Genomic DNA, 24,966 nt, shown 5'->3' with positions numbered 1-24,966 from the left:
AACCGACCAATCATGAGACGTGGAGTATATATCCCCTGATGTGATTGGTCAGTTAATTATTCTCTTGGCCAATCACCGAGGCTGTAAGTGTTAGGTCAGGCCAAGGAGGTTGTTGTAGGTTGTAACAACTATGGACGACCTTCTGACAGGAGGTAATTACTCTCTAATCACCTGCTGTAGTAAAGCTTGGCGGTGGTGTTGTGAGGTAGATAATGTTGTGTCTACTTCACTCTCCTTTAACAACATTACTCCAGGTGTAATTTACAAGGACTGATATATGTGGATTAAATAAGCCTCTTAAGCTTTTTGCAACATTACTGTACTCGAGTTGTTGTGTCAGAAAGATGGAAAGTTATTAACATCATTATCTGTAATAAGATTTCTTGAAGAATTACAACTCTAACGTAATAACACTTCACTCGGTACCACTTCCTTCGGGAAACATTCTAGTACAGGTGTCTGGGTTATCTAGTTACCTGATATAAAATCTAGAATAAAACCTGTTTATTACCTTAAGCCTAACCTAAATTGGGTGGAGGGTTAACGTGTAGATTAATGCTGTCAATGATTCTAGCAAGAACGCTGTTTTCCACCATAATTTGGGTTGTTAATTGCTAGTGACAGTTCTCTTTTGGGTAAGTGTTTCTTTTTTATAATATATATTATAATACCGTCGGTGAGCCATGGGAGGGTCGTCTGAATCGCATGAACCAACTCTGAAAAAATAGCTTTTCCTCGATAGGGTAATACGTTATGTTAGGTTATATAAGGATAAGTTAAATACTAGGGGGTAAGGTCAGGTTAGGTTAGGTTGGGTTATGTTAGGTTAAATAATGAAAACATTAGTTTTTTTGTTTTCCCCCAGAAAAAAAAACATCTATCTCCAATAAAAAAAGCAGCAAAATTCATGCAGGAAAAAATGCTTTTTGCTGGTAAAATCGCTCGCAGCACTTGAGTAAAGGTTTACTGGGTGGAGTAATTACTCTTTACATATAAATCGTTTGGTAAAATTATTGTTTCGTTCATACATTTATTTCCGAAAGTCAGAATCGTTAAAAACACATAAAAAACCATTGTAAAAACAATTTCAACCTGACCTAAAGCTAAATGAGCTGCATGCCTGAAGCGATAGTAATCCAGTAGCAAATGTTTTACGCAGTAATGCTTCTGTTTCGTACTTCATAACAAACACGAACCTTTAATCATATTGTATTGTAGTGGATATTTTACCGTGACTGAGCAAGTTCCTACTAATGCTGTTTTACCTTGAGTGCGCCCTGATTCGCTAAGTACTTTCTGTTTAATATGACGGGGGTTCGCCCCGTTTAAGAAGTTAGGTTAGGTAAGGTTAGGTAGGTTTCTTTGGTTGGTTAGGGCAGGTTCTACTAGGTTCTAGTAAATGTCGACTCTTATAATAAGTTTCCATGCACAACAGAACTATGGTTAGGTATGTTTATAGCTACACAACATTCGACTCACGGAGAAACAAATGCCAAATGCCGCCAGACTCACGGTCAACTATAGTTCTCGTGTTGTTCTCTGGTAATAGACGATAAGCAGATCAGAATGCACTTACGGTAAATTAGCGTTAGAAGGAACTTACCGGTCACGGCAAAATATCCACTGCCTAATTGTATAAAGAGTTAAAACTTTCTCGGTGATCTTTCCTTACCTGTAGCTGTCCTAGGATGCAAGTAGACATACCCTGTACTCTTGTTTACATTTAGTTAGGTAGGTTAGGTTAGGTGAGGTAGATTATGATTGGTTACGGTAAAATTAGTTACAAGTAGGTTAGGTTCCGGTGGTGGTACTAAGCAAATGTTTGTTAGGAAAGGTGACTGGAGAAGTGTTCCGTCACTTAACTGTTGGTTGGCTGGATTAACACAGTGTCTTTATTTACAGGGAGAACTTGGGAAAAATTAATATACAAATGGTACAATTTCTTCATCACATTTGGGTTACTGTATCCTTCTGGCAAATAGTAAGATTTGGTAACAATTAACAACAGTGGTCCGGGGTGACCAATGAAAAGTCTCCGTAGAAGAAAACTTATTCTTTTTTTTTTTAAATAATAACCTGAATTTGGTAGAGGAATATACTTTAGTTTTCTTTCATTTTCCCCAAGTTTTTCTCAAAAGAGTAAGGTTCTCCTAACCTGTCCACCCAATGTTGACTTCTACTTGTGATTTAATTTGTTATGTGAGTTTTAATGTTTTATACCCATTAATAATGATTATAATAATGAAAATCCATTCCCAAAAAGTAATTAACCAATTAGAAATTGAAATAAATTAAAGATTAAAAAATACTGTAATGTAGGTACAGTACTGTTATGATTTAAGTCTGTATGACTCATGAATTAAAATTTATTCCATTTTGCAGATATTCGACCTGTTCGACCTGCGCCGCCTCCCCCCAAATCTCGATCAATGGGGCCACAGCCACGGTATGTATCACTGTCACATATGAAGCTGAATTATTTACCCTCACTTACTTTTATAACGGATGTCCTGTAGTAGATCAGTAATACTTGTGGGTTGACCAACAGAGTTACCAGGAATCCTCTTGTACAATACAGTATTGCACTTGAGAAAGCTGGTGACAGGATCTTTCCTGGGGTCAGATGATACAGGTGTCTGTAATAGCTTAACTGAGCATATTCTCCATGACTAAAGCTATATATAAAGAGGCCTCAGACTGAACACCCTCAGTTAACGTGTTGATCCACAGGTGCTCGGATGTTTCCCACGTGTATCTGTGTTTGACAGCGGAGTACAGTACTTTTTAATGTAGGGTATTTATTTGAAGACTAATAGACAAGTTGTCACACAGTCGTATGTGTTAGTGTTGTAGAGAGAAGCCACATAATACTGCTGATATTTATTTAAAGCCATCCCATGGTGCTGTATCTAAACTTGTGTTATGAGTAACAGTTTGTTTCTGTCCTGGTATATGTCTACTGTACTTTATCTTTTGACACAAGAACAGTATAGATATGGCAGTACAGTACTGTATAGTCAGTGCCTGCTGAACAGACAGTGTGCACATTTTATAATGGTACTATCTGTCCAATCACACGTACGTACTTCTGCAGATACAGGTATCCCTCGCTAATACGCTGGATAGCTTCAAACATAGGCTGGATAGCTTCAAACATAGGCTGGATAGCTTCAAACATAGGCTGGATAGCTTCAAACATATGCTGGATAGCTTCAAACATAGGCTGGATAGCTTCAACCATATGCTGGATAGCTTCAAACATAGGCTGGATAGCTTCAAACATATGCTGGATAGTTTCAAACATAGGCTGGATAGCTTCAACCATATGCTGGATAGCTTCAAACAAAGATTGGATGGCTATATGAACGATAGGGGTTAGGTGTACACGGGACTGTGCAGTATGGGTCAATAGGCCAACTTTAGTTTCCTCCATTCTTATGTTATGCCAGTGGGTTAGGCTCCTGAAAACCATTCGTTAAGTGAATTTTTGTGTACTGAATAAAAAAACATATACTGTATACAGTATAGGAAAAATGGGCACTTCTGGAGTGAGATATTTAAATGTCAATTATGCTGTGTCTGTATGTATTAAAACCCCTTTCATACATCTTCTCAATAATATAGACTTGCCTTACCATATAAACAATACAGTAGCCACTGGATTTATAGTTGTGTTACAAAGTCACACTTTATTGTACTGTACTGTATAGCTTTTGGGAATGTTTTTGTTACAGGAAATTATAATTCTTGTTTAATGAAAGTTGGGAGGCTTCTTTATCATGCTTTCAAAGTACTTATGTACAGGACAGTACATTCACCCACTGAGACAGTAGTGTATATGTTTATATATTTTGTAACTTTGTTATTTATATTATATCTATTTTATGTTTGCATGTCTTTCTAAGAATATATATGTGGTGAGTTTGCATATTATTTTGTTAAGTGATAATGTGACTGTAGGACCTCAGTATATTGGCAGACTTTATGCTTATTAATCTCCCAGATATTTTGTTGTGTTGCCAGGCTGGAGATATGGTTGGTTACACCATCAATAGAACTACATCTCTTTGGAATATTTTGGCTTGTGTAGAAGGCCATGTTAAGTCCTATTCAAAATATTTTTACAGTACAATACAGTATATTTATTCTGGCCCAGTTCTCAAATTTTCCTCAATCTAGTCCTAATAGTATTTTTTCCTCTATAATTCTTCCTGTATAAAGTGCAGTATAGTATAAAGGTTGATACATCATCCCAAGGGTTTGTGTTGTGTACATTAGTGTGTCAGACTTTACTTAAAGGTCAACTCTTCTCATTTCTCACTTTACTGGAGGTGGTAACTTATGTACAGTACAGTAGTGTGTTTACAAGAACCCTCCACCTGTCCTGCTCGGTTATATTCCAGGAATCCAATAACATTAGGCTGAGAGCTATTTAACTTTCCCCAAAATTTAATTTTTAATGTTCTGTGTTTCACCTGTTCATTTTTATTTACTTGGGCGGACACACACACACACACACACACACACACACACACACACACATATTCAGGCAGTTGGGGTGTTGTTTTTGTTATGCAGGACTTTCATTGTCCTGTGTTAGTAGAGAAGGAAACAAGCTGGAGTACCCAGATAAAATCTACAATGTTTGATAAAGTTACAGAGGATAACACTCGTTTCACTCCCTGCCCGGGGATCAAACTCCTGGCATAGTTTCACCACCGGTGTAGACTGATGATAAGATAGTTAGTTGTGGCCTCACTAGTGTAGACACCCATCATTATAATTAACACATTACAGTACTGTACTCAGGTCACCAAGCTGTACAGTATTTTCATAAAAGAAATGGGAAATCATAATTAATGCTGTGGGTGTGTCATAATTAAGTACAGTACTTACAGGCTGGTGTGATGTATGAGGTACAATGATATTTACATTACAGGAATGATGATCTACTAATTATACAGTCGGAGGAAGAGGAAAGACCTCGACCGGTCTCCAGAACATCAAATAAAGTGTCGTCACAAAGAAGTTGCCACAATGGATTGCCAAGATCAGCTTCATTACCTCTCACCAACGGCGTACAGAAGAAGAAAGCGCCGCCGCCAAGGCCGCCACCGCCTAAAGTGAACACCACACAGGTTAGTACAGTGCTGTACAGTACTACGTCATGTTCTTTCAGTGCACTGTGTAGGGCATGTGAAAACATTGACCTATATTTGATTTAATTCACTCTTAACCCCTTGTCTGCGGGAGGTTACCCTAAGCTGAATAAAATAGTCTGGCCGTAGCCAGAATAAAATATGTACAGTATTGATATGTAGGAAATGTGCTGAGTCAGTGTAATTTGAGCCTGTGATTCACTATCAACTGTCCATTGATTTGAGGAACAAAATATGGTTCACCTTTATAAATGTAGTTCTCTGTAATGCATACAGCAGAAAATACCAAAAAGTAATTAATCTGTAAAGTACAGGTACAGTACTAATTTAAATTATTTTTATGGGTAAATTATAACATCAATAAATAGAGATACTGTACTGTACACTCGCACCAAAAAGTATCGGTGCAGGGTGAGATCGATGACTTACGATACGTATACGCTGTGATATGTCGGGAAGGTTGGTAAGTGTATCCTCATAAACCCCCCCCCCCTCCCCCCCCTCCACTAGGTGTTGCCATATGGCTGACAATCAGGGCTGCCAACATACGGCTGGAACAACTCGCCTTTCCCAATACCTATCGTCACTGGTCTCAAATTGTTCACACTACAGTATGCACCGATACTTTTTGTTGCGAGTGTACATTGGTCAAACTTGAAGTACAGGCACACAGAATATATTCATTAGATTATACAGTACTTTATAAGGGTGAACACATTGTGAGTTAAGCAGAGTAACACAGTGTTTACTATTGGTGAAAATGAAACTCTCAACTTTGCATTCACTATTTGCTGATGCTTGTTAACTCATATACTGTACACTATTAGACAGTTTGTACTGTACTGTACTTTGCTGTACTACTGTGCTGTGCTGTACTGTACTGTATTGTATTGTACTGTACTGTACTGTACTGTGTTGTACTGTGCTGTGCTGTACTGTACTGTAGTTAGAATGATCTCTTCAACTTTTTCATAGAAGTCAGTGATTAATAAAGCAACCAATGTGCTGAAAAGTCCAAATAATGAAGGAAATACAGTGCATGAAGAGGGAACTTTTGGGTAGATGCAGCTCAGCAATTTACACAAGTAGAAATAATACTTTGGTGATGGTTGGAGGCTTAGTGAAATTACTGTTTCAGGAGTTAACAGATCTGGACATTCCAGCTAATTACCACAATACACTACAGGACAGTACAGTATCTCTATTTAGCTGGGGATACAGTCTAATGCTGGGGTTCTTAACCTGGGGTAAATGTATCCTCAAGGGGTAAAATTACCCATATCTGAGGGTAAAGAAGCCAAGTTTAAAATACTGTAATGCAAGTATAACTTCTTCTGCATAAGAGTTTACTGACAAAAGATAAATGTACGATAATTTTAACCTTTCTCTGTGAAAATGCTTCCCATCTTCCTTCTGTATCAGCTGGGGAAAATGTGTAAAATATTGCTACTCCAGTGTAATATATTATTGTGCAGCTCTGCATTATTTAATGATGTTTTTCTTTCTTCCCCCTAATTTACAGCCATTTCCTTTAATAATTAATAGCTTATTACACTCATGCCATGGTTAGGATTATTTGTGGGGTGAGAGTGGGTGACTGGTCAAACCAACACTGTGGTAAGTGACTGGTCAGGCCAACACTGTGGTAAGTGACTGGTCAGTCCAACACTGTGGGGTAAGTGACTGGTCAGGTCAACACTGTGGGGTAAGTGACTGGTCAGGCCAACACTGTGGTAAGTGACTGGTCAGTCCAACACTGTGGGGTAAGTGACTGGTCAGGTCAACACTGTGGGGTAAGTGACTGGTCAGGTCAACACTGTGGGGTAAGTGACTGGTCAGGTCAACACTGTGGGGTAAGTGACTGGTCAGGCCAACACTGTGGGGTAAGTGGCAGAATAAAGTCAAGAACCCAGGGTCCATCAGTAATAATACTGTAGGTATAAAAAAGATAAAGGTAACAAGTTACCTGAGAGAGTGAGTCTCACAAGAAAATATTCAGTTACAACATCTGGATTGTCTTTTCAAGATATTGAGTTGCCCGACCCACTGTGTGAGATATAAAAGAGGGGTTGATCCTGAAATCCCATCTTAGAAACAAGCATGGATCAGGCATCCTCTATTAGGGCTCCGAGGTGAGCTGGAACTGAGACATGTTCATATATTTACCCATTTTCTAACTTACCATTGATGGTGAAGCACAGGTGCTGCAGGTGAAGACTAAACTCTCAGCTGACTCCCCCACTTTAGCGACTCATTTGATACGGGAAAGATAATATTTCCTTATGTCTAGATTCTAGTACAGTACTGTATCAGCCACACACAATAGGAATACTGGTCTTGGTTGGTTTATAAAATGGGATTTTAGGATTAGTCTCACATTATATGATGCATGTTATTCCTCAGTTAGCTGGTTGACTTTTATAGTGGTATTTAGTTAATCAGGTTATACAATACAGTACAGTATATGGAGGAAACAGGACTTTGCCTCACCAATAACATGCCTCACTTGTCTCCTACAGCCCTCCCTGGAAAAATCACACCCAATATTTCACAGATTGCATAAGTTTTCAGTTAGAAAGGTCAGTAGTTGTTCTTGAAATGATTGAGTTTCCTTCTTGCTTGAAATGGAATTTATTAAGCCAAGTTTTAAGATTTTTTTGTTTCCTGTAAGTGCAAGTTGAGCTTAACTTTAGATTATAGTATAGGATGGTTCATAGGTAAGTATTATATCCATGCCTGCTTGTTAACGTGCAAACCTAAAAAGTGATCCTTAAATGGTGATATCCCAGTTCTATTATAGCCTCTTTGACCTGACATGATTGCTCTTCACATAACCATTATTTTGTGAACATATGTGCTGCTACTCTACGCTTGCATTTTGTTATTGTATTGTCTTTTATTGTATACACTGCATCACTCTCTAATTATGGAACTCATTCTTTGATATTTGCTCAACATTACCCTCCCAGTTTAGAGGATATTTGTCTGATTAAAACCATGATGTAATATTAGCAAGACCCAGTCTGTGCTGTGCAGTACTTGATCTCTTAAGTACGAGATAGAGCAATACTATAGTGCTGCTGTAATGTCACTTAATATAGTTAATATCTGTGGTTATTATGACCATTTAATATTGTGCTTTAGATACAAAGATAAAAGCAAGATGAATATATATATAACTAATTAGATTATTAGACAGTTGCTTATGCTGAATATACAGTTTATATGTGTTTCCCACTTAGGATAACTCTTGTATGATTAGCTTCACCAGTGTGAAGACTGTCTTAGGTATGAAACTTTCATAAACTGTACCAAATACTTTTATAATGAACCTCCATCAAAGTGGATTCTCCTTGCTGCTTGCAGTGAACTTTCTTTCTTCAACTTTTTCAAAATATTTTTTATACTGTTGAATAAGTGATATTAGCAACTTTACATTCTTTGAATAATTTGTTTAGTTAACACAAATAACACTGTTGAAATATAGATAAATTAAAAAAAATTAAAATATTTCTTTCATATACAGAAGACCCACCACCAGCTAGAACAAAATAATTCATCAAGATGTGGGAGTATGTTTAGTAAACTGCGGGGTCCTCCACCCTCCAGGCCCAGACTGTCCTCTGCACACACCACCATGTCAGCTCCCAGCACACCTGTATGTGAAGCTTCCTTAATAGACTTTTCATCACCACCTAGTTCACCCACAACAAGATCTGGCAGTGATGGTCTCAGTGTCAACAGCTTTGGTAGTGAATCTTCAACAGGAAACCAGAGCTCGGGTTTTGATGATATATTCGATCCTTTTGCCTCGGTCCAAGAACCCAGTGCTTTTGTACAACCCAGAAAGGTGGGGGCGTCATCTTTTTTTTCCAGCACTTTTGCAGGCCCTGTAGCCCAGACTGTGCGGGAGACAAACGCGAACCAAGATCCTTTTGACATGTTGGCTCGGAGAGCAAATATGAACAGCACGCAGACACAAAAACCTCAGACTTGTGTAATGCAAATCCAGGGTACTGCTCCACCTGCTAGAGTGTCTGCTTCAGTGTCCCAACCAGCCACTCAGAACACCAGTAATAAACCAGAACAAAAGAACAGTTTCAGGCCAACAATTATCCGTCCAAAGGCACCAGTTTCCAGTTGTCAAGTAGAGAGTGCAGGTGACAGTGGCATTAGTATGAATAATCAGTTGTCTGACTTGGTAAGCATCAACTGGAGTGCTGCTGCATCAAGAGGTTCAAGTACCCACATTATAGATCAGACCATCCCAGAGGAACCTCCGCCTCTCCCTCCACGCCCAGAAGCCGAGGTGAGGAAACCGAGTTAACGTGTTAACTGAGTGTTTCTGGTCTTTAGATGTGATGAATTACCACACATTTATTACATAGAATCAAATTAATATCTTAGATATATCAGACGAGGCATTTGCTTAGCCGACTGTTACTCTCTTAACCGTACAGTTAAAGTATTCATGAGTCTATAGTGTTGTTACTTGTGCTACAGGATGAAGATGAGGACAGACCGCATGGTGTGGCCGAGTTTGATTTTGTTGCTTCTCAAACAAGTGATCTGGATTTCAGGGTAAAGTATTATTAAAACAAATTATTTTCATGAAGGTTTGTTGATAAAGTCTTATACTGTACTACCACTGTACCTATGTTTACCAAATACTTATTGTAAATATTTGTCATTACTGTACAGATCATTGCATATTTGGTCTTTATTATAATTTGAAACTTGATTTATATAGTAATTTAAACCATTAAATTGAAATGTGAAGAAGTAGTTTATGAACATGAGCCCTGTAGAAAAATCCTGAGACTTGTGTACAAACATGTAGGTTTCCAAGTTTTCGTGATACTTGATACTGTACAAATACTGTGGTTGGTAAAACAGTGTAGTACAAAATGGTTACCCAACACTAAGGATGATAAAGCAACAGTTGACAAAAGGTTACTGTTCTTATCTGTACTGTGACCCTAACAACTGTCAGGGCTATGTCACCCACTTTGACATATCTATCCACATTATAATCTTCAATAAAAACAATTATCTTCAGTGACTCTAACACAGGTGTATCCACAGGTTGGTGATGTCGTCCAGCTTCTGTACAGGATTAGTGAAGAGTGGCTGTTTGGGCGGTGTGGGCTCAAAGAGGGGATGTTTCCTCAGGCTTTTATAAAGGTGATGTTACAGTTACAAATTTGATTTTTATTTAATTAAAAATTTATTTTACTAGAAAACATTTTACTCTTTAGCATTTGTGGTACATTTTTATGTTATAGTTTATAGGCTTTGATGATTGACTTCAATTAGCAACTGTTGAACACCCTCTGATAATGTCTCAGGTTATAATAGTTTAGTGTTAATCCTCAAGTTGTCTATGAAAATACTATAATTGCTGTAAGACGTCTCATCTAGTTACATCAGGAACATTATAAAGTGATGTGGGGGTTGACTTATTCAGTGAGAGGTCTTGTTCAGATCTCTTATCAGTCATGTCAGTCAATCAACTGCTAATTCTTGACCTGTCCATACTCACATCCAGCTGATTATCATTATCTTTAAAACCCAGTGCATGCCCAGTACTTGCCATCAGTGCATAACAGAGATGTGACCGACCGCCCAAGCGGCTAATGAGCCGATCAGTGGCGAAGAAGATAAAAGTAAAGGTAAAAAGTATGTGACAACCTTTCTTCCATCCATTATACTTTAGCATCCTGACACCAGTTTCTCTTACCACTTTACATTATGTACTTACTTCTTCATTTTCTTTTCTAGACTGTTGTACCTCTTGCTGGTGAAAAGCCTCCAGTAGTGTCATCTAGTCATTCATCTGTGATAAATGCAGCCACTTCATCTCATCAGCCTCCTGCCTTAAACACCAGCATTGGTTCCTCCCAAGTTGTTACAGCCATATATACTTTCCAGGCTGAGGCACCAGAAGACCTCACTATATATGTATGTATGATTAACATAATGTTTTTCCCATGTCATGTTGCTGTTAATGCATACAGTAAACCTTCCCAATACATGTACAGTACTAGTACACATTTTTGTGATGGTTTAGTCCATTAATGGGACGACTTCTTCTTTTCCCTAATTGTATACACAAAATAATATCTCCCAAGCCATGCTCGGTCATAGTTGGACACATTTAATTTTCACATTCGTGATCTGTTGTTCTTCGACAATTTCATGATATTCTCGCAGTTATGCATCCCAAAGGGGAATTTTTCATATGGAAACACTTAAAAGTAACATGAAATACATACAAATATACTTGAGTATAAGGACTCAAAAATTATTTAAAAAAATAATGATTACTTTAAATTTCAAAATTCCCTCCAAAGTACATCAGTTCATGCTGCTACAGTATTCTTTTGTCACTCAGAAAACAATGTGGATTCTAGCCAGGTGTGCTGCCTGCCCATAAGATGTCTTACATAAATACAAAAGTGATGGTAGTGAGAACAGCACAGTACTGTACAGTATAAAGAAAAGGTGGTGAATTCTCTAAAACTGAACAAGGATGAGTGAGTAAGTGTACTCCATGACCAGGAAACACATTGTAGGGCTTAAAGAAGAAACACGACATTAGACGCAACCTTTATTTACCAGAGAATATCTAGGAAAAATATTTGAGAGCCTCAATCAAGCAGCAGCTTCAGCTTCCTCATCACTGTTGCCTAAGCTTAGTCTGCCTTACATCTTAATTACCATAGAGTAACAGTTTCGTTTAGTTTTTTCTTCCCAGAGGAGCTGTTTTCATTGAACTGGAAGTTTTATCCATTTTGGTGAGGGTTTGCTGAAGTTATAGTTGTAAAGACTCACAGACAGACAATAACAACATGTAACTTTTGATGTCTTTATTAATAACATTTGTTTTCTACATCCTCCAACACCCACTATGACTGGCCGGGCTACACCATTTATACATCAGACTTTACCTCTACATTGATATTTTCCCAGTTTTTCTTCCTCACAACAAAACAGTTGCCACTTAGCTGGATATATGTACAGTGGTCATATTAATTCTAAAATGTCACAAATTAGCAGATGACTATAAAGAAGGAGACAGCAGACTCCTTCCAACACTCACTATGGCTATGACCTTAAAACAACAGTATAACTTTGCTTCTAGATAAACATTTTCAAGATATTTTTTTCTTCATAAAGGCAATAAACACACAAAGGTTTTAATCATTTTCAGATTTATAACCTAAAATAGGATACCATGATGAGTGTATTGTATGAGGTTATTGTGTGTGTCTGTTTGAACACATACATGACTTGGGAAAGTTTTATAAATAACTAACTGCAAATACAATACAGTAACCTCTCACCCACCATGGGTATACTCACCTTGGTTTTAAATACAGTACGGTATTCACATTTTATACTTTGTTCATTGTTTTACCAACCTCGGTACAGTACTGTATCCAGCTTTAAGTATCCACGGGTTTCCTCGATGACCTTGGGGGATTTGTAGCCCAGCGAGGCGGTTATGTTCGATGGATCAGTTGTTTGTCTTACTCTTACTATTCTCCAAATGATGGGTTGTCATCATCTACCACGACAAAGTTCCCTTCCTTCTCTAAACCTTCAACACTGAAGCACAGATGACACTTATTGCATCTCCCAAAATACTTTAGGTTGTGTGTCAATGATAAACACTGTGTCCAAGTCCTGATAAAATCACTAAAAATCAAAGCATAATCACAAGCAAAAACAGATGGTATTAAATTTTTTACATTATTACAAGTTAAGTGTTTTAAATAGTTATCAATATTTATTAGAGTGACCACAAAACTTGCTTCATCATAGTGATGTCACTATTATATTTACACTATATTAAACCCTTGATATTTACTGTTTCTGGATATCATGAATTTTGTATGCTGGGTACTATGCTGTACTGTACTGTACTTTTTATTGAGTAAATTTATACAACTACCAATCAGAGAATTATTTTATGTACTGTACATTATTACATATAATGTTGAGTTTTACTACAGTGCACTATGTTTAATGCCAGGTTTTGATGTTAAAAACTCAAGGAATATTAACAAACTACCAGTTAAAATACTATAGTACAAACAATCCCTGATTTATTAAAGGGTTAGAATTGTCCCTGAAAACCTTCCTTAAATCATTTATCAGTTCACATTTTCCCATAGACTATCATTATGAAAGCTGAGATATGTTCCCACGAAAAAACTTCCCCAAAACATTTTAAAATGGTACAAAACTTGTTTAACTGGAGATATTTTGTGTATACAGTACAATGATTATAAACATAATAAGTGAAATACTGTACAGTACTTGCAACGAAAGACATGGAAGTTACTGAGAAACTGTGTGACAGGTTGTGAGGCCCAGCCAAGACTTATGGTTTTAATTTGGAAGTGATGCTCTACTGTGTGTGCATACTGTACATGTTGGGATGTTATGTTTTTACTTTTGGCGGGTCTTTCTTTGAGGAATCTAATACACCGAGTTTTATCCTTCTACTATACTTCATTCCAGAGTTGTCACAGAAATTATGGTTTTATGAAATTATGATAACTTTGACCTCCCAGAACAGTTCAGTGCTTACTTTATACTTGACATCGTTCATCTGTGATGTTTGGCAAGATATGGTGCAGTTATGGCTGAGGTACTGTATGTTTCTTTACACCATTGCTGATGGTGCAGATACTGACACACAGACAGACATGGTCGTTCCAATACCTCTCAAGCCCTTCATGGATGGTAATAAATTTACCCAGTATTATGTAACTTCTTTTGTAATGCATCAACCTCCTGTAGTGCATGCAGGCAGAGTATATCCCATTTGTTTAGTTTTACACTTTATATAAACTGATTTATCTGCTGAGATGTATGTAAGTACTGTATGTACTGTGTTGTTATCAGACCACAGAAAATATGTTTATTAACTGCAATACTAAACACTGTGGAAGTGTCAGACAAAACAGTACAGTACAAGGAGTTCTGGACAGTGCTCACTTGTGGCTCCTGGCTGACTGTTACACCAGGGTAGTCACATCCAGGGGTGCATGTCACAGCATATCATTCATCATCAACCTATTTCCAGTATTGTATTATTATTAGTCATTTCCTATTAAAATAATAAAATACAGTATACAGTACTCTTGATTTAACGAATTTGATATAGCGAACTTTCGATTTAGCGAACGGAATTTTTTCCATTATTTTTCACTCAATTTAGTGAACTAGCTCGCTAAATCAAGATTAATTCCGTTAATACGCTCACACCTATGGAGACACCTCAGACACATGAGTGTGTACATAGAAACATTATTCATGGCTTACCTTAAACTAGGGAGTTCAATGTTTGTTTTTTCTATAATTTCCACTCTTTTTCCAATTGATAGCTGCACTCTTTTGACTTTCTCCCCCACACCACTTGCTTTCTGAGACACTTTTAGCATGATGTCTAAGCACAGTACAGCAGTTAGTTGACCGAGAGGTAGCAGTGAACAACACACGCATTGGTGGCAGGATACAGACTAACCGGATGTAAATAAACCCCTCATGCCAAACGGTGCATTTGGCTGGAAAATAACGGAAAGTTCGATTTGGCAGAAATTTCAATTTAACAGAAAGGGGTGGCTCAAATTAGTTCGTTAAATCGAGACAATACTGTATATGTGTTCAGCACTTGGCAATAATAAAGGAAGCCATGTTAGAAGTTGTTCTGGAAACTTTGATGGTAATGTGTGTAGACTATCAGCGAGACATAAATGAAACAATATATGTATAATGTACTGTACTGTAGCTACAGGTTGGTTCGCTTGTGAACTAGTTTGGACCCGTTGTGAGTGGATGCATTAATAAGACGTTGATTATCCTAGGGGCGCTGGATACTGACGGCCCCAGACTTCACTGTGGTTCCAGGATAACTACAAAGAACTGTAAGGTACAGGAGTATTAGGGCTGCCGTCTCCACCCTTCTCTGCTTAATTTGGATCTCTTGGTGGGGTGCATGTCTTCCTAGTTTGTGGAGTACTGTACTGTACAGTATTGATAGCCTTCTAGCTGGCTCTTGTTATTAGAAGTCATTTAGCTGAAGGTATCCTGCTAGATGTTGAGGACTGATCCTGAAGCCTGTAGCCAGGTGGTTTCCTCCTCCCATGGGTTTGTTGGTAACCAACAGGAAGCTAAATCCCAGATAGCAAATTGACTCAAATAATTTTTTTTTTACTTAACTGTTATGCCTTACGTTTTCGCCAATGGACCTGGATGATTTTACAGACCTGTTGCCTGTAGGGTGGTCAACCTTTGCTCTCAGTTCATCCTTTTAAGAGATATTTCAATGGGAAGACCACCAAAACTGCTTGTTCATGACCAGGATCTGCCTGGTTATGAGCTGAACTAGAAAAGAGGACTTCAGGATCAATCCTTCATTCTGTTAGAGCTGAAAATCCTAGGTATGTGTTGGACAGGTAAGCTGCTGCTGTTGTCTTACCACAGTGACCAAACATGAAGTGGACATCACAGCCACAGTCACTAGACATACACGGGAGTATCTCATTTATCTGCCAAGCTTGGAACTGGAGATGAACCTGACTGGGGAATGTTCTGATTTTTTTAAATATCATAAAGGGCCTAAAATATAGGTAAGAATAAAAGTAAAGTATGGTGGAATATGAGAAAGTCAGAGTATATATTATCCCAGAATAAAGTGTATACAGTACAAGGTTTTGTCACTGAAAACATTATAAATTATTTTTTTAAGAAAGAAAATGAAATAATTGTTAATATAAAGCAGTACCGTACTGTACTTATAAAGAGTTTCTGCCAAATTAATGCAGTACAGTACTGTACTGTATGTACAGTAGCTTAAACAACTATCTGTGCAGGTGGGGGTTGATATGCTCCAAAATTTTACGCGTGACTAGTGACAGCCCTCCTATGCCAATATTTATCGTCCATGGTCTCATATTGTTTCCCACAGAGTATGCACAGATAGTTGTTTTAGCTACTGTACAGGGAAAGAAACATAAACACTAAGCTTGTTGGTAGGGGATGTGTGGTTGTGTTAGGAAATGTGTTTATATGTGAGGTGGTGTTTATATGTGGGTGGGTGGGGAGGTGTACTCTGTCTCAAGGTTTGGTTTATAAATGAAAACCCTGATATTATGGTCTCTTGTTATTTTCATAATTTTTTTGTTAGTTATGATAAAAAGATGTTAACCTTATGATTTTTTTTTACGACCAGTATACTGTACTGTACTTACTTATTTGACCAAGTTATTTCACTCATCTCTAACACTCGCTCGTGGTGTTATTACAGCTACTGTACAAATAAACTCGATGTATCATCGCTCGTCACATAACTTACTGAAGACTTCTCCACCAGCACAACACAGTCACTCAGCCAGTTTATTGATTGCCTAATTTCTCCTCATTTACTCTCATGTAATATGTGGAAAAATAAATAAAAGAAAATTAGTCTGTACTGTATTCTCCAATTATACATATGCTAGTTATAGTATGTAGTACAGTACTGTACTATAAAGGTGTACAGTTGTAAGAGAAGTCATGGATTTGGAATGAAAAATGTTTTGAGGTGTAGAGAATGTTAGTTGGAGCGTCAGCCAAGATGAACCTGACATCTGGCTAGCTTCATCTCCCCCACACACACTTAGCACTGTGAAACTGGGTTCTATCAATGACATGTTTGTTTGAGGAAAAGCATCCTTACCATATAAACGTATCTCTTGGTACATGATGGATGTCAATGTCTTCATGTACTCGGGTAATTTGACTATTATAAATTATCACTGTTTCCAGTGTTGTCTGGTTTCTTGTAAGTATCTGTACAGTATAAAAGCTTTACTGTACTGTACTGCATGCATTTTGCTTCGTATGTTTATTATTGGCTTATATTCATTGTGTACACCAAAAATTATAATTAAAAACATGTTTTGTAGCATTTTGGGGCATTTTAAACATTTGGGGAAGTATTATATATAGTAATTTTTTTTTTTTTTTTGTAGGAATGTAACTCAGCTTTTGTAATGAAATTCTATGGGAAATATGCTTCAATTTACGAAAAGTTTTCAAAAACGGAATTCCTTTGTAAGTCGGTGAATGCCTGTGTCTGTTGTGTATTAGCTTTCAGATCATAGAAATGAGTTACTGTAATACTGTATAGTGAACCCTTGTTATACACGGGGGTTAGGTTCCAAGGAATGGCGTGAATAACAACTTGGTGCACTGCTGTATACCTATACCAAACAACCGACCAGCTGCGGCAGCACTCATCCCCTCTTTTAACTTATCTAATTATTTAACTTTGTCAGGGTCATCACTGAATTTTGCCTTTTACATTTCACTCCACTAGCATCACTAGCACTGACACTAGGCAGTATTTTAGGGGCCATTTCATACACAAACACTAAAGCTTGGAGCACAACACAAGAGATGCCGCATCACAGGCAATGGTTGAGCGCAAACAAGGGAGAGGAGACGCTGCGGGTGCATGGGGGTGACTCAGTTGCTCGTCAGCTAGCCACCATCTTACCGCGAAGTCAAAACCTCGAATCGCAAACCCGGTAATAACAAGGGTTTAGTGTATACGGTACAGTACTGTATATGGACAAGTGTGTTTACAGTCTCACTTACATCCAGTCACCACAATATTGTTAAAGTATATTACTTTTTTCTTTTGAGTAGACAATGCTGGAGGTGGTAAGGCATCCATTGTTTATGTTTTGGACACTATAGGTAACACAAGAGTGCAGTTTTAGTCGGTACCAAATGTTAATATTTTTTTCCGTTTAAAATAACAGTTAAGCGAGACACAACCTGTTCTGTACTGTATAAGACTCCTTGTGCTCGTCTCTTGCTGTAAAATTAATCTTCAGGATAAATATCTCGGTTTTTACTGAAGAGGATCTTAAAATATTTGGAACTTTATTCTAAAAAGTACTTTATGATTAGGAAAAAGAGCTGTAATTAATGGAAGTGTAAAGACAGTTTAAAGTCTATGGTATTAAGGCTATACAGTAGTTTTAAGTAAAACTTGGTTATGTTGAATACATTATACAGTACAGTGCATATACCTTATGTGTTGGTCAGTAATTCAGCAGAGTTCAAAAGCATGATTTGGAAGATTGTGAGACCATTTACTCATATTCTTTACTGTATGCATCTCAGTTTAATACAGTTTGTGAAGCTCAGTGTTGATCACTTTTAACATCCTGTACTGTACAGTGTGCTTACATTTTGTAAGTTGATACTGTGCTGTGCTGTGCTGTACTGTACTGTACTGTTCTGTTGTTGTTAATCCTCCAGCTCAACTATGTGTGGAATATTAGTAGTGATGTTCATTTCTCTTCCTCCTTGTAAGACTTGGTTGTTGCTTAATATCATACCATTACTTTACCTCAGTGGATTGATTTCAATTTTTTTGTGACGGTGCATCATGGCAAGTCTTGTTTGGTGTTACTGTACAGTACTTGTTGGCGTCTTGTAACCAGCCTAGTTTTACACCATTATCCTGTTTTTTCAGTCGGGGGGATATGGTACTGTACTGTACTCCTTTTAGTTCTTGTTTATCAGTTGAGTTGTGTTACGAGTCTATCCATCTCTCTGTCAGGATGTCTGTATGTCTGTGCCGGTAAATCCATTATGAATCAGCCGTAGTTATTAACATCAATTATATTGCCCGAAATGTTTGAACATTGAACCTGTAGTTTAATTCTTTAAATTTACTTCATTGTAAAATTATTTTGGTGAACTAAACTTTCGACCATTTTATCTTTACAACAGGAGGGCAGTGCGGTCCGTGTGATGGGTCGCTTGAATGACCAGTGGCTGTATGGGGAGAGTAGTGGAAAATGTGGACAGTTCCCGGCAAACTTTGTAGATAGAATACCACCCAATCTTCCCGAGATGTCTCCCAGTTATAATTAAGGGTCACGATATGGGAGATTAATTCATTTCCACACAACCGATCGGTGAGAAATGAAATCAATTGTTTATAGTTCATCATTTACCATTTCTATACTGTACACACTTCATCATGAGATGTATATAAGTCAAGTGTTCAGAGACATTGTTTCTGAATTAGGCAGTTGACAAGAAATAGCATTGTCTACCTCTCCAGTAAAGCCTGTTGGCAGTCATAGTGTTAAATAGAAATACTGTACGAGTTCCTTGTGAAAACTTTGAAAGAGATTTAGTAAACTCGGCCAGACTGTTTGAGGCTTTTAAATTATTTATAAAGTGTGTGCCTCTCTTGTACAAACCAGTGAGGAGCATTTAATTTCTTCCATGTACAGTAGCTATATTGAATTTTTTTACTGTACAGTATAGTACTTGAATCAGTGTTTCAAATATTATACTTGTTACTTACTTTATCTGTGGTAAATAATTTGTTTTCTTCAAAAATAATAAATAATAAACTTATGAATCTGGTAGTTAACAGTTAACCTTCTGTGCTTACTTATCTCTTCTAGATAAAGAGATGATTTAATAGCACCTGCATTCAAACTATTTTAGTCTGTTAACATTGCTGTAGCTTGAAACTTGTTCGTAGCTCAGTTAAAAATTATTACACAGTACTGAATACATTAGAGTGACTACACTACACAGAAGCAGATGCCTGGTGCTGTAGAAAAATCTCAGTAATGGTATTAATTGAAAAAGTTATTACTGTTTACTTTTCCATGGAAGAAATGAAATTAGACTTGTGTTTTATAAGTTGTGTGTCATACTTGATGCTAAGTTATGAAAACATTACAGTCGGCACGTAATAATATTGTATACTGTACAGGTATTGTGATTTACTCCCATACACTTCATGACATTACTTTTTACCTTGTTATTGTACTATTACATGTAAATATATATATTTGTGTGTGTGTATACAATAGTATATGTTTGGTTGCCGACATATAGAGAGAAGCTCTCAAGGTTTCCTGTGTTTAATCACTATTTTGCTCAGAGAATTTGATTGTAGGTTAAACAGTTTTTCTTACCAGGAAACTTTTATATAGAAAGCTTTGATAAATGCCTACAATGAATAACTTAGAGACTTTGGTAGTTTATTAAGAGTAATTTTTACCTTTGTCTTACAAACTTTGTCAACTAAGGACTGGTTTGAAGTGTTCCCATTGTGTTGGAAAATTGGAGGTTATCTGTATCAGACTTCTCTCCAGTTTACTAAACATGGATCACTATCATTATGAGCCAAGCTAAGAAGAAGAATTTATTTGATGTGCTTTAAAAGTTAGACTTGTAAACAGAGTTATCTTTCACTTATTATGGATTATTTTGACACAGCTTTGTGATTCTTTTACAATAGTGATTCTGCTTGTGTTTACGGTACACAGATTTTTATAACTTTTCCATCTAAGATAATTATTGTGAGTCACTTAACAATTTATAAAGAGCTATTCCATGTTTAAATTGCAACCATAATAAGTTGACCAAAATGTGTTTAAGAAATTCTTATGACCAGAGTGGGAGGCCACTGGGGCAGTCACCTGACCTTGGTGATCTTTTGCCCTCAAAAACATATAATTTATCTTGGTTGGGACGTTAGTGTGCATACCTCACATAACCTCGGTGCTGATGGACTTTGCATGTCCTGGACAAAAAAATAAATATTGCCAAATATTGTAAATGGTAGATTTATATTTGGAATCTTATTAATATACCAGTGGGAATGTTGTTAGTAAAACCCATCAACTGTGCATCTCATGTTAATGTTAAAGTATTTCCAGCCATTCTTAGAAAGCTTTTAAGGTTCTAATTCCTTCTGACTTCTTGAAGGAGTAAGTCCACCCTTTGTCCGTGGTGGAGTTTATAGTGATGATAATGTCACTCTCCCAACTCTTGTTAATGAGAATATTATCCAGGTAAGGTGTTTGGCTGATCATTATCTCTGCTCAGCAGACAAGATTGTGCTGAGTCACCATATCCTATCATGAACTTTTACGGCACTTGGTTCAAAAGAAGTGAAGATTTTAGTTGTCGGAAGCTGTGAGAGTCTTAACAGGTCTTGATACAAGCAACTTCCCTTCCTGTTTCCACTCTGTGAAGGTCACTCTTTGGTGGTGATGGCAGGGATGTTGTCTTGCAGAGATCAATAACTGGTCAAGTGTCAGGATTTGTCTTTTTCAGTTGTTGTTTGTTGGCTTCAGTAGTGGTCCTCTGTACCGCTGCATAACCACACGGACCTTATGTATGTTAATTGGAAAACTATCAGTGTTAATTTCTAAGGTTTTGTACTCACCTGCACACCCATTGGAAAAGTGCAATGGATTTATTTTTAGCTTTTACTGAAATTTTTTGATGGATTTGTAGGTCAGTACAAACTTTAAAAATTTTTATCACAACTTTTGTTTTAATGCTTATGACTTCTAAATTCCACAAAAGTGCTCTATGCTTGGCCTGGGGGATCAGTGTGGTCTTTTACTGTATACTGTACTGTACAGAACTGACCAACAGATAATCTCCATCCCATCACCAAGGGTTGACAAAGTGATGGTTGACCTGGGAGATGTTCTCACTACTGTTAACTCCACCACAGTCACTGGGCAAACTAACATGTTGAAAAAGCTAGAGGTACATTTCTGATAATCAGGAATCTAACCTCTTTTTTTTATGAAAACTTCGTTGAAAATCATATTGTTGAAGTTAGAAACATTTTTGTATTAAACCTTATACATTAGTAAGTGATTACAATACGATACTGTAAAGCCAAATTTGAAAATAAAACTTGGGGAGAACATTTAACCTATGTCAGGTTAAAGTTGGGAGTGATAATTTCTCTTATATTTTTCATTTCATTTTGTGGAAGAGAAATGATATTGCTAAAAGGCTTTTAGAATATCATTGTGTGTCACATATAAGAAAAATTATGCATTTTTATATCAATATTTACCAAGGTCAAGTGAAACACTAATGACTTCTTATGTCAGAAACCAGAGGTCACAAACTTCTCATTCAGGTATTAAGCTTTTCTAAAGTACCCAATGAAGCTGTCAAGCATCATACTCTAAAAGGAACTCTTTATGTTAATATTAGTAAACTTGTGTCTTTATTACTTAGTCCAGTGCCAAAGTGTAAATGTGATTTTCATCTTTTTCCAAGAATTCAACATTTCCTGCTTAAAGAGAACTCCCCTTATTCTCTCGTGTGATAAAATGTTTTGTGATATTTGTCCGACGACAGGACGATAGTTTGTATTTGTTGTACCAATCATAGTTTCTATACCATTGGCCATGGCAGGAACGCTGTTGTCACACAGAGGCTTTTCACACAAGAAATTACCTGGCTGACTGTGTCACAGCAGTTATTGTCTTTTGACTTGACATGAAGTATTGAATTGATTGTCAGTACTGAAGTGATGCATTTCTTAAGATAATCACCTCAAAATAGAGCAGAGTTTTATCTGAGTGAAAAGCCATTCAAAATTATATATACTGTATTCATATCCTGCTTATTACATGGGATTAGGTTGTCGCAGACCCAACAAATTGTGCAGTAAATCATTGGTGTTGATAAAAAATATGGAGTTTATGCACTGGGTGTTAAAATATTATCCTTAAAGTTATTGAGATCCCCCAATAATTGTTAAGTAAACCAAAAAGATATTACAGTAGTTAGAAAATATTCTGCTTCAATATACAGTAGATATAGGAACACCAAAACAAGGACTCGCATCATCTGGCCTTCCACCTCTGGGCTGTCATGAACACCACCCATCCTGCCTCTAGTTTGGTGGGTCAGCTGAGTTGCCATGTTTACCTTTGTGTGACTGACATGACAGTTCACTTTGCAGTATTTTCCTTTGGGGAAGGAGAAAGAAAATGTAAGTTTCTTCTTTTCTCTCTCTTCCTCTCTCTATCTCTGCCTTTCACTTTCCTCCCTCTTCTTTGCCACCAGGAGAAAAAGAAAGAAAAGGGAAAGAGAAACTCTTCCATTCTCTCACAGAAGAAAGGAAAGAGAAAGGTGATCTTTCTTGTCTTTCCTTTCTCTGTCTCTCTCAAAAGAGATGGAAGAGGGAGGAGTGAGTGGAGGGCTAAATGAGAATGTTGCGTTCATGCTTATTCCTTTGATTTTCTTGTTGTGCATATTTATAGAGAAAAATAATATGTTTGACAGTAGCATACTAAAGGACAGGTACAGGTACAGACCCTCTCCTCCGTATTTCAGAAAACCGGAGATTCTCAAAACTAGATACAGTATTTTCTCCCCTGAGATAGGTTCAGAGTTCTCCCCAGGTGAGCCATCTGTTACCCTGGACCTACCAGTGGGCTACATTAAGTTTTGCTTCCATACACTAACAGAGTCAGCTGAATTTTGATTTGACTTAAAAACAAAACAAATTCTCACCAGTCACGAGACTTTGCAAGAAGTGGCAAGTTCATAAAGGATTATTATCTAATTTTGTTATTTACAGTGTATTAACACTGGACTACAGTACTGTACTGTACTTCTGATGTGTTTTGAGTCTAGAACTACTCTACCACTTCAGCTCCTCCTTATGTTTAATACAGGAAGGCTCCACAAATATTAAATCATAAATTTCAATGATATTTACACTTCAGGTCCCTCTGCCTGTGACCACATGTTAGGCAACCTCAGTGGACGTGGCTGAGTACGAACATTTTTCTCTAACATTGTCCAATTTTTTTTTTATTTAGGTTTCAATCATTATCTTGTATCTTATTTTGTCTTTTTACATATATTTTTTCTGCACTGCATTTGTTTTTTCTTCCAGTTATCAATATTCAAGCAATCTTTACTAGTATCAGAGTTAAAACCACATGTTCCTATAAAAATTATGTTTTGTATTCAAATTTTGATTTAATGAGGAAATATTGACTTCATATATTATATATAAAACTTAACTACATAAGGAGAAAAAGGTTGATGAGGAAAGTGAGACTGCCAAGTATGCTCTCTTATTTGTTCCAGTGTTACATGTAATTTATATAATATATAATCTGTAGATAAATGAACCTTTGATTTATTATTGTTTAAGATACAGTATATGAAAAAATTACCCCAAAAAAATTTAAGCACCAAAGTATTACCTATTTAAGCTGAACTATGTGCAGGCAAATTTGATAATGCATTTGTTAGTTTAGATAATGAGTGCGAGTACTGTACAGCTCATAGACCATAAACTAACTGCACATCAAACTCCTAAGTTGCCTCTGCTCATATACTGTACTATAGTTATATTTAAGATAAAGAAAACTGTATATGAAATTTTCTCTGGAATATTCACTATACTATACATGTATCCCTCGCATAACATGACTTTACTTATGTAGTTTTGTTATAAATCAGGGAATGTATTCATATAAAATATTCCCTGGTCTGTTGTTGTATAACTTGGAGTTTTTGAAAAAGATGATTTTTAAAAAGGATTTACAGTGTTTTTATCTCAGCATGAAGCTCTGTGCTTACCCCATAACCAGTTAGACTCACTCTCGTTGTGCCACCAAGCTCTATCATGGTGCCTCTTATGCATCTCTGGTGAGTGTTACTATTGTACTGTATTTATTTTATATGTTTATTTAATATTAACAATTAGAACTAAAATGTTTTGGCTGGAACACATCAAGTAATAACATGGGAGTCTCTAGGAGAACACGTCCACTGTTTTGGACCACATACAGTAGTTATGTTAGCAGGGTATACTTGTACAGTATATGTGTAGATATCATTTCTGTAGTTGTTTTAAGGTTATGGATGATACTGCTCATCATAAACCACCAAAGATGATACAATATCAGTTTACAACAATGCTTCC

General features: G+C 36.9%; 1 protein-coding gene across 4 annotated transcripts; it reads left to right on the top strand.

Annotated features, from left to right (window-relative positions):
• The first annotated feature begins 76 nt into the window (after positions 1-76).
• LOC121869990 (uncharacterized protein B0303.7-like) lies at positions 77-24,580 on the top strand. Of its 4 annotated transcripts, none has more exons than XM_042371662.1 (10): positions 77-152; positions 2,383-2,446; positions 4,940-5,138; positions 7,679-7,738; positions 8,686-9,468; positions 9,663-9,740; positions 10,245-10,343; positions 10,941-11,120; positions 15,038-15,102; positions 18,963-19,100. In XM_042371662.1, exons 1-9 carry the CDS (start codon positions 131-133, stop codon positions 15,083-15,085), a joined length of 1,533 nt encoding a protein of 510 aa, XP_042227596.1. In that variant the 5' UTR covers positions 77-130; the 3' UTR covers positions 15,086-15,102; positions 18,963-19,100. The 4 variants fall into 4 exon arrangements, with proteins under 4 accessions (XP_042227596.1, XP_042227597.1, XP_042227594.1 ...); XM_042371663.1 differs by having other exon boundaries at positions 15,038-15,097; positions 18,963-19,085; XM_042371660.1 differs by lacking the exon at positions 15,038-15,102 and having other exon boundaries at positions 18,963-24,580.
• Positions 24,581-24,966: the final 386 nt, after the last annotated feature.

Source organism: Homarus americanus, unplaced genomic scaffold (assembly GCF_018991925.1).
Source record: "Homarus americanus isolate GMGI-L3 unplaced genomic scaffold, GMGI_Hamer_2.0 scaffold14467, whole genome shotgun sequence".
Lineage (NCBI taxonomy): Eukaryota > Metazoa > Arthropoda > Malacostraca > Decapoda > Nephropidae > Homarus > Homarus americanus.
The sequence above is the reverse complement of the archived record's forward strand: the minus strand, read 5'-3'. Positions and strand labels throughout refer to the sequence as shown.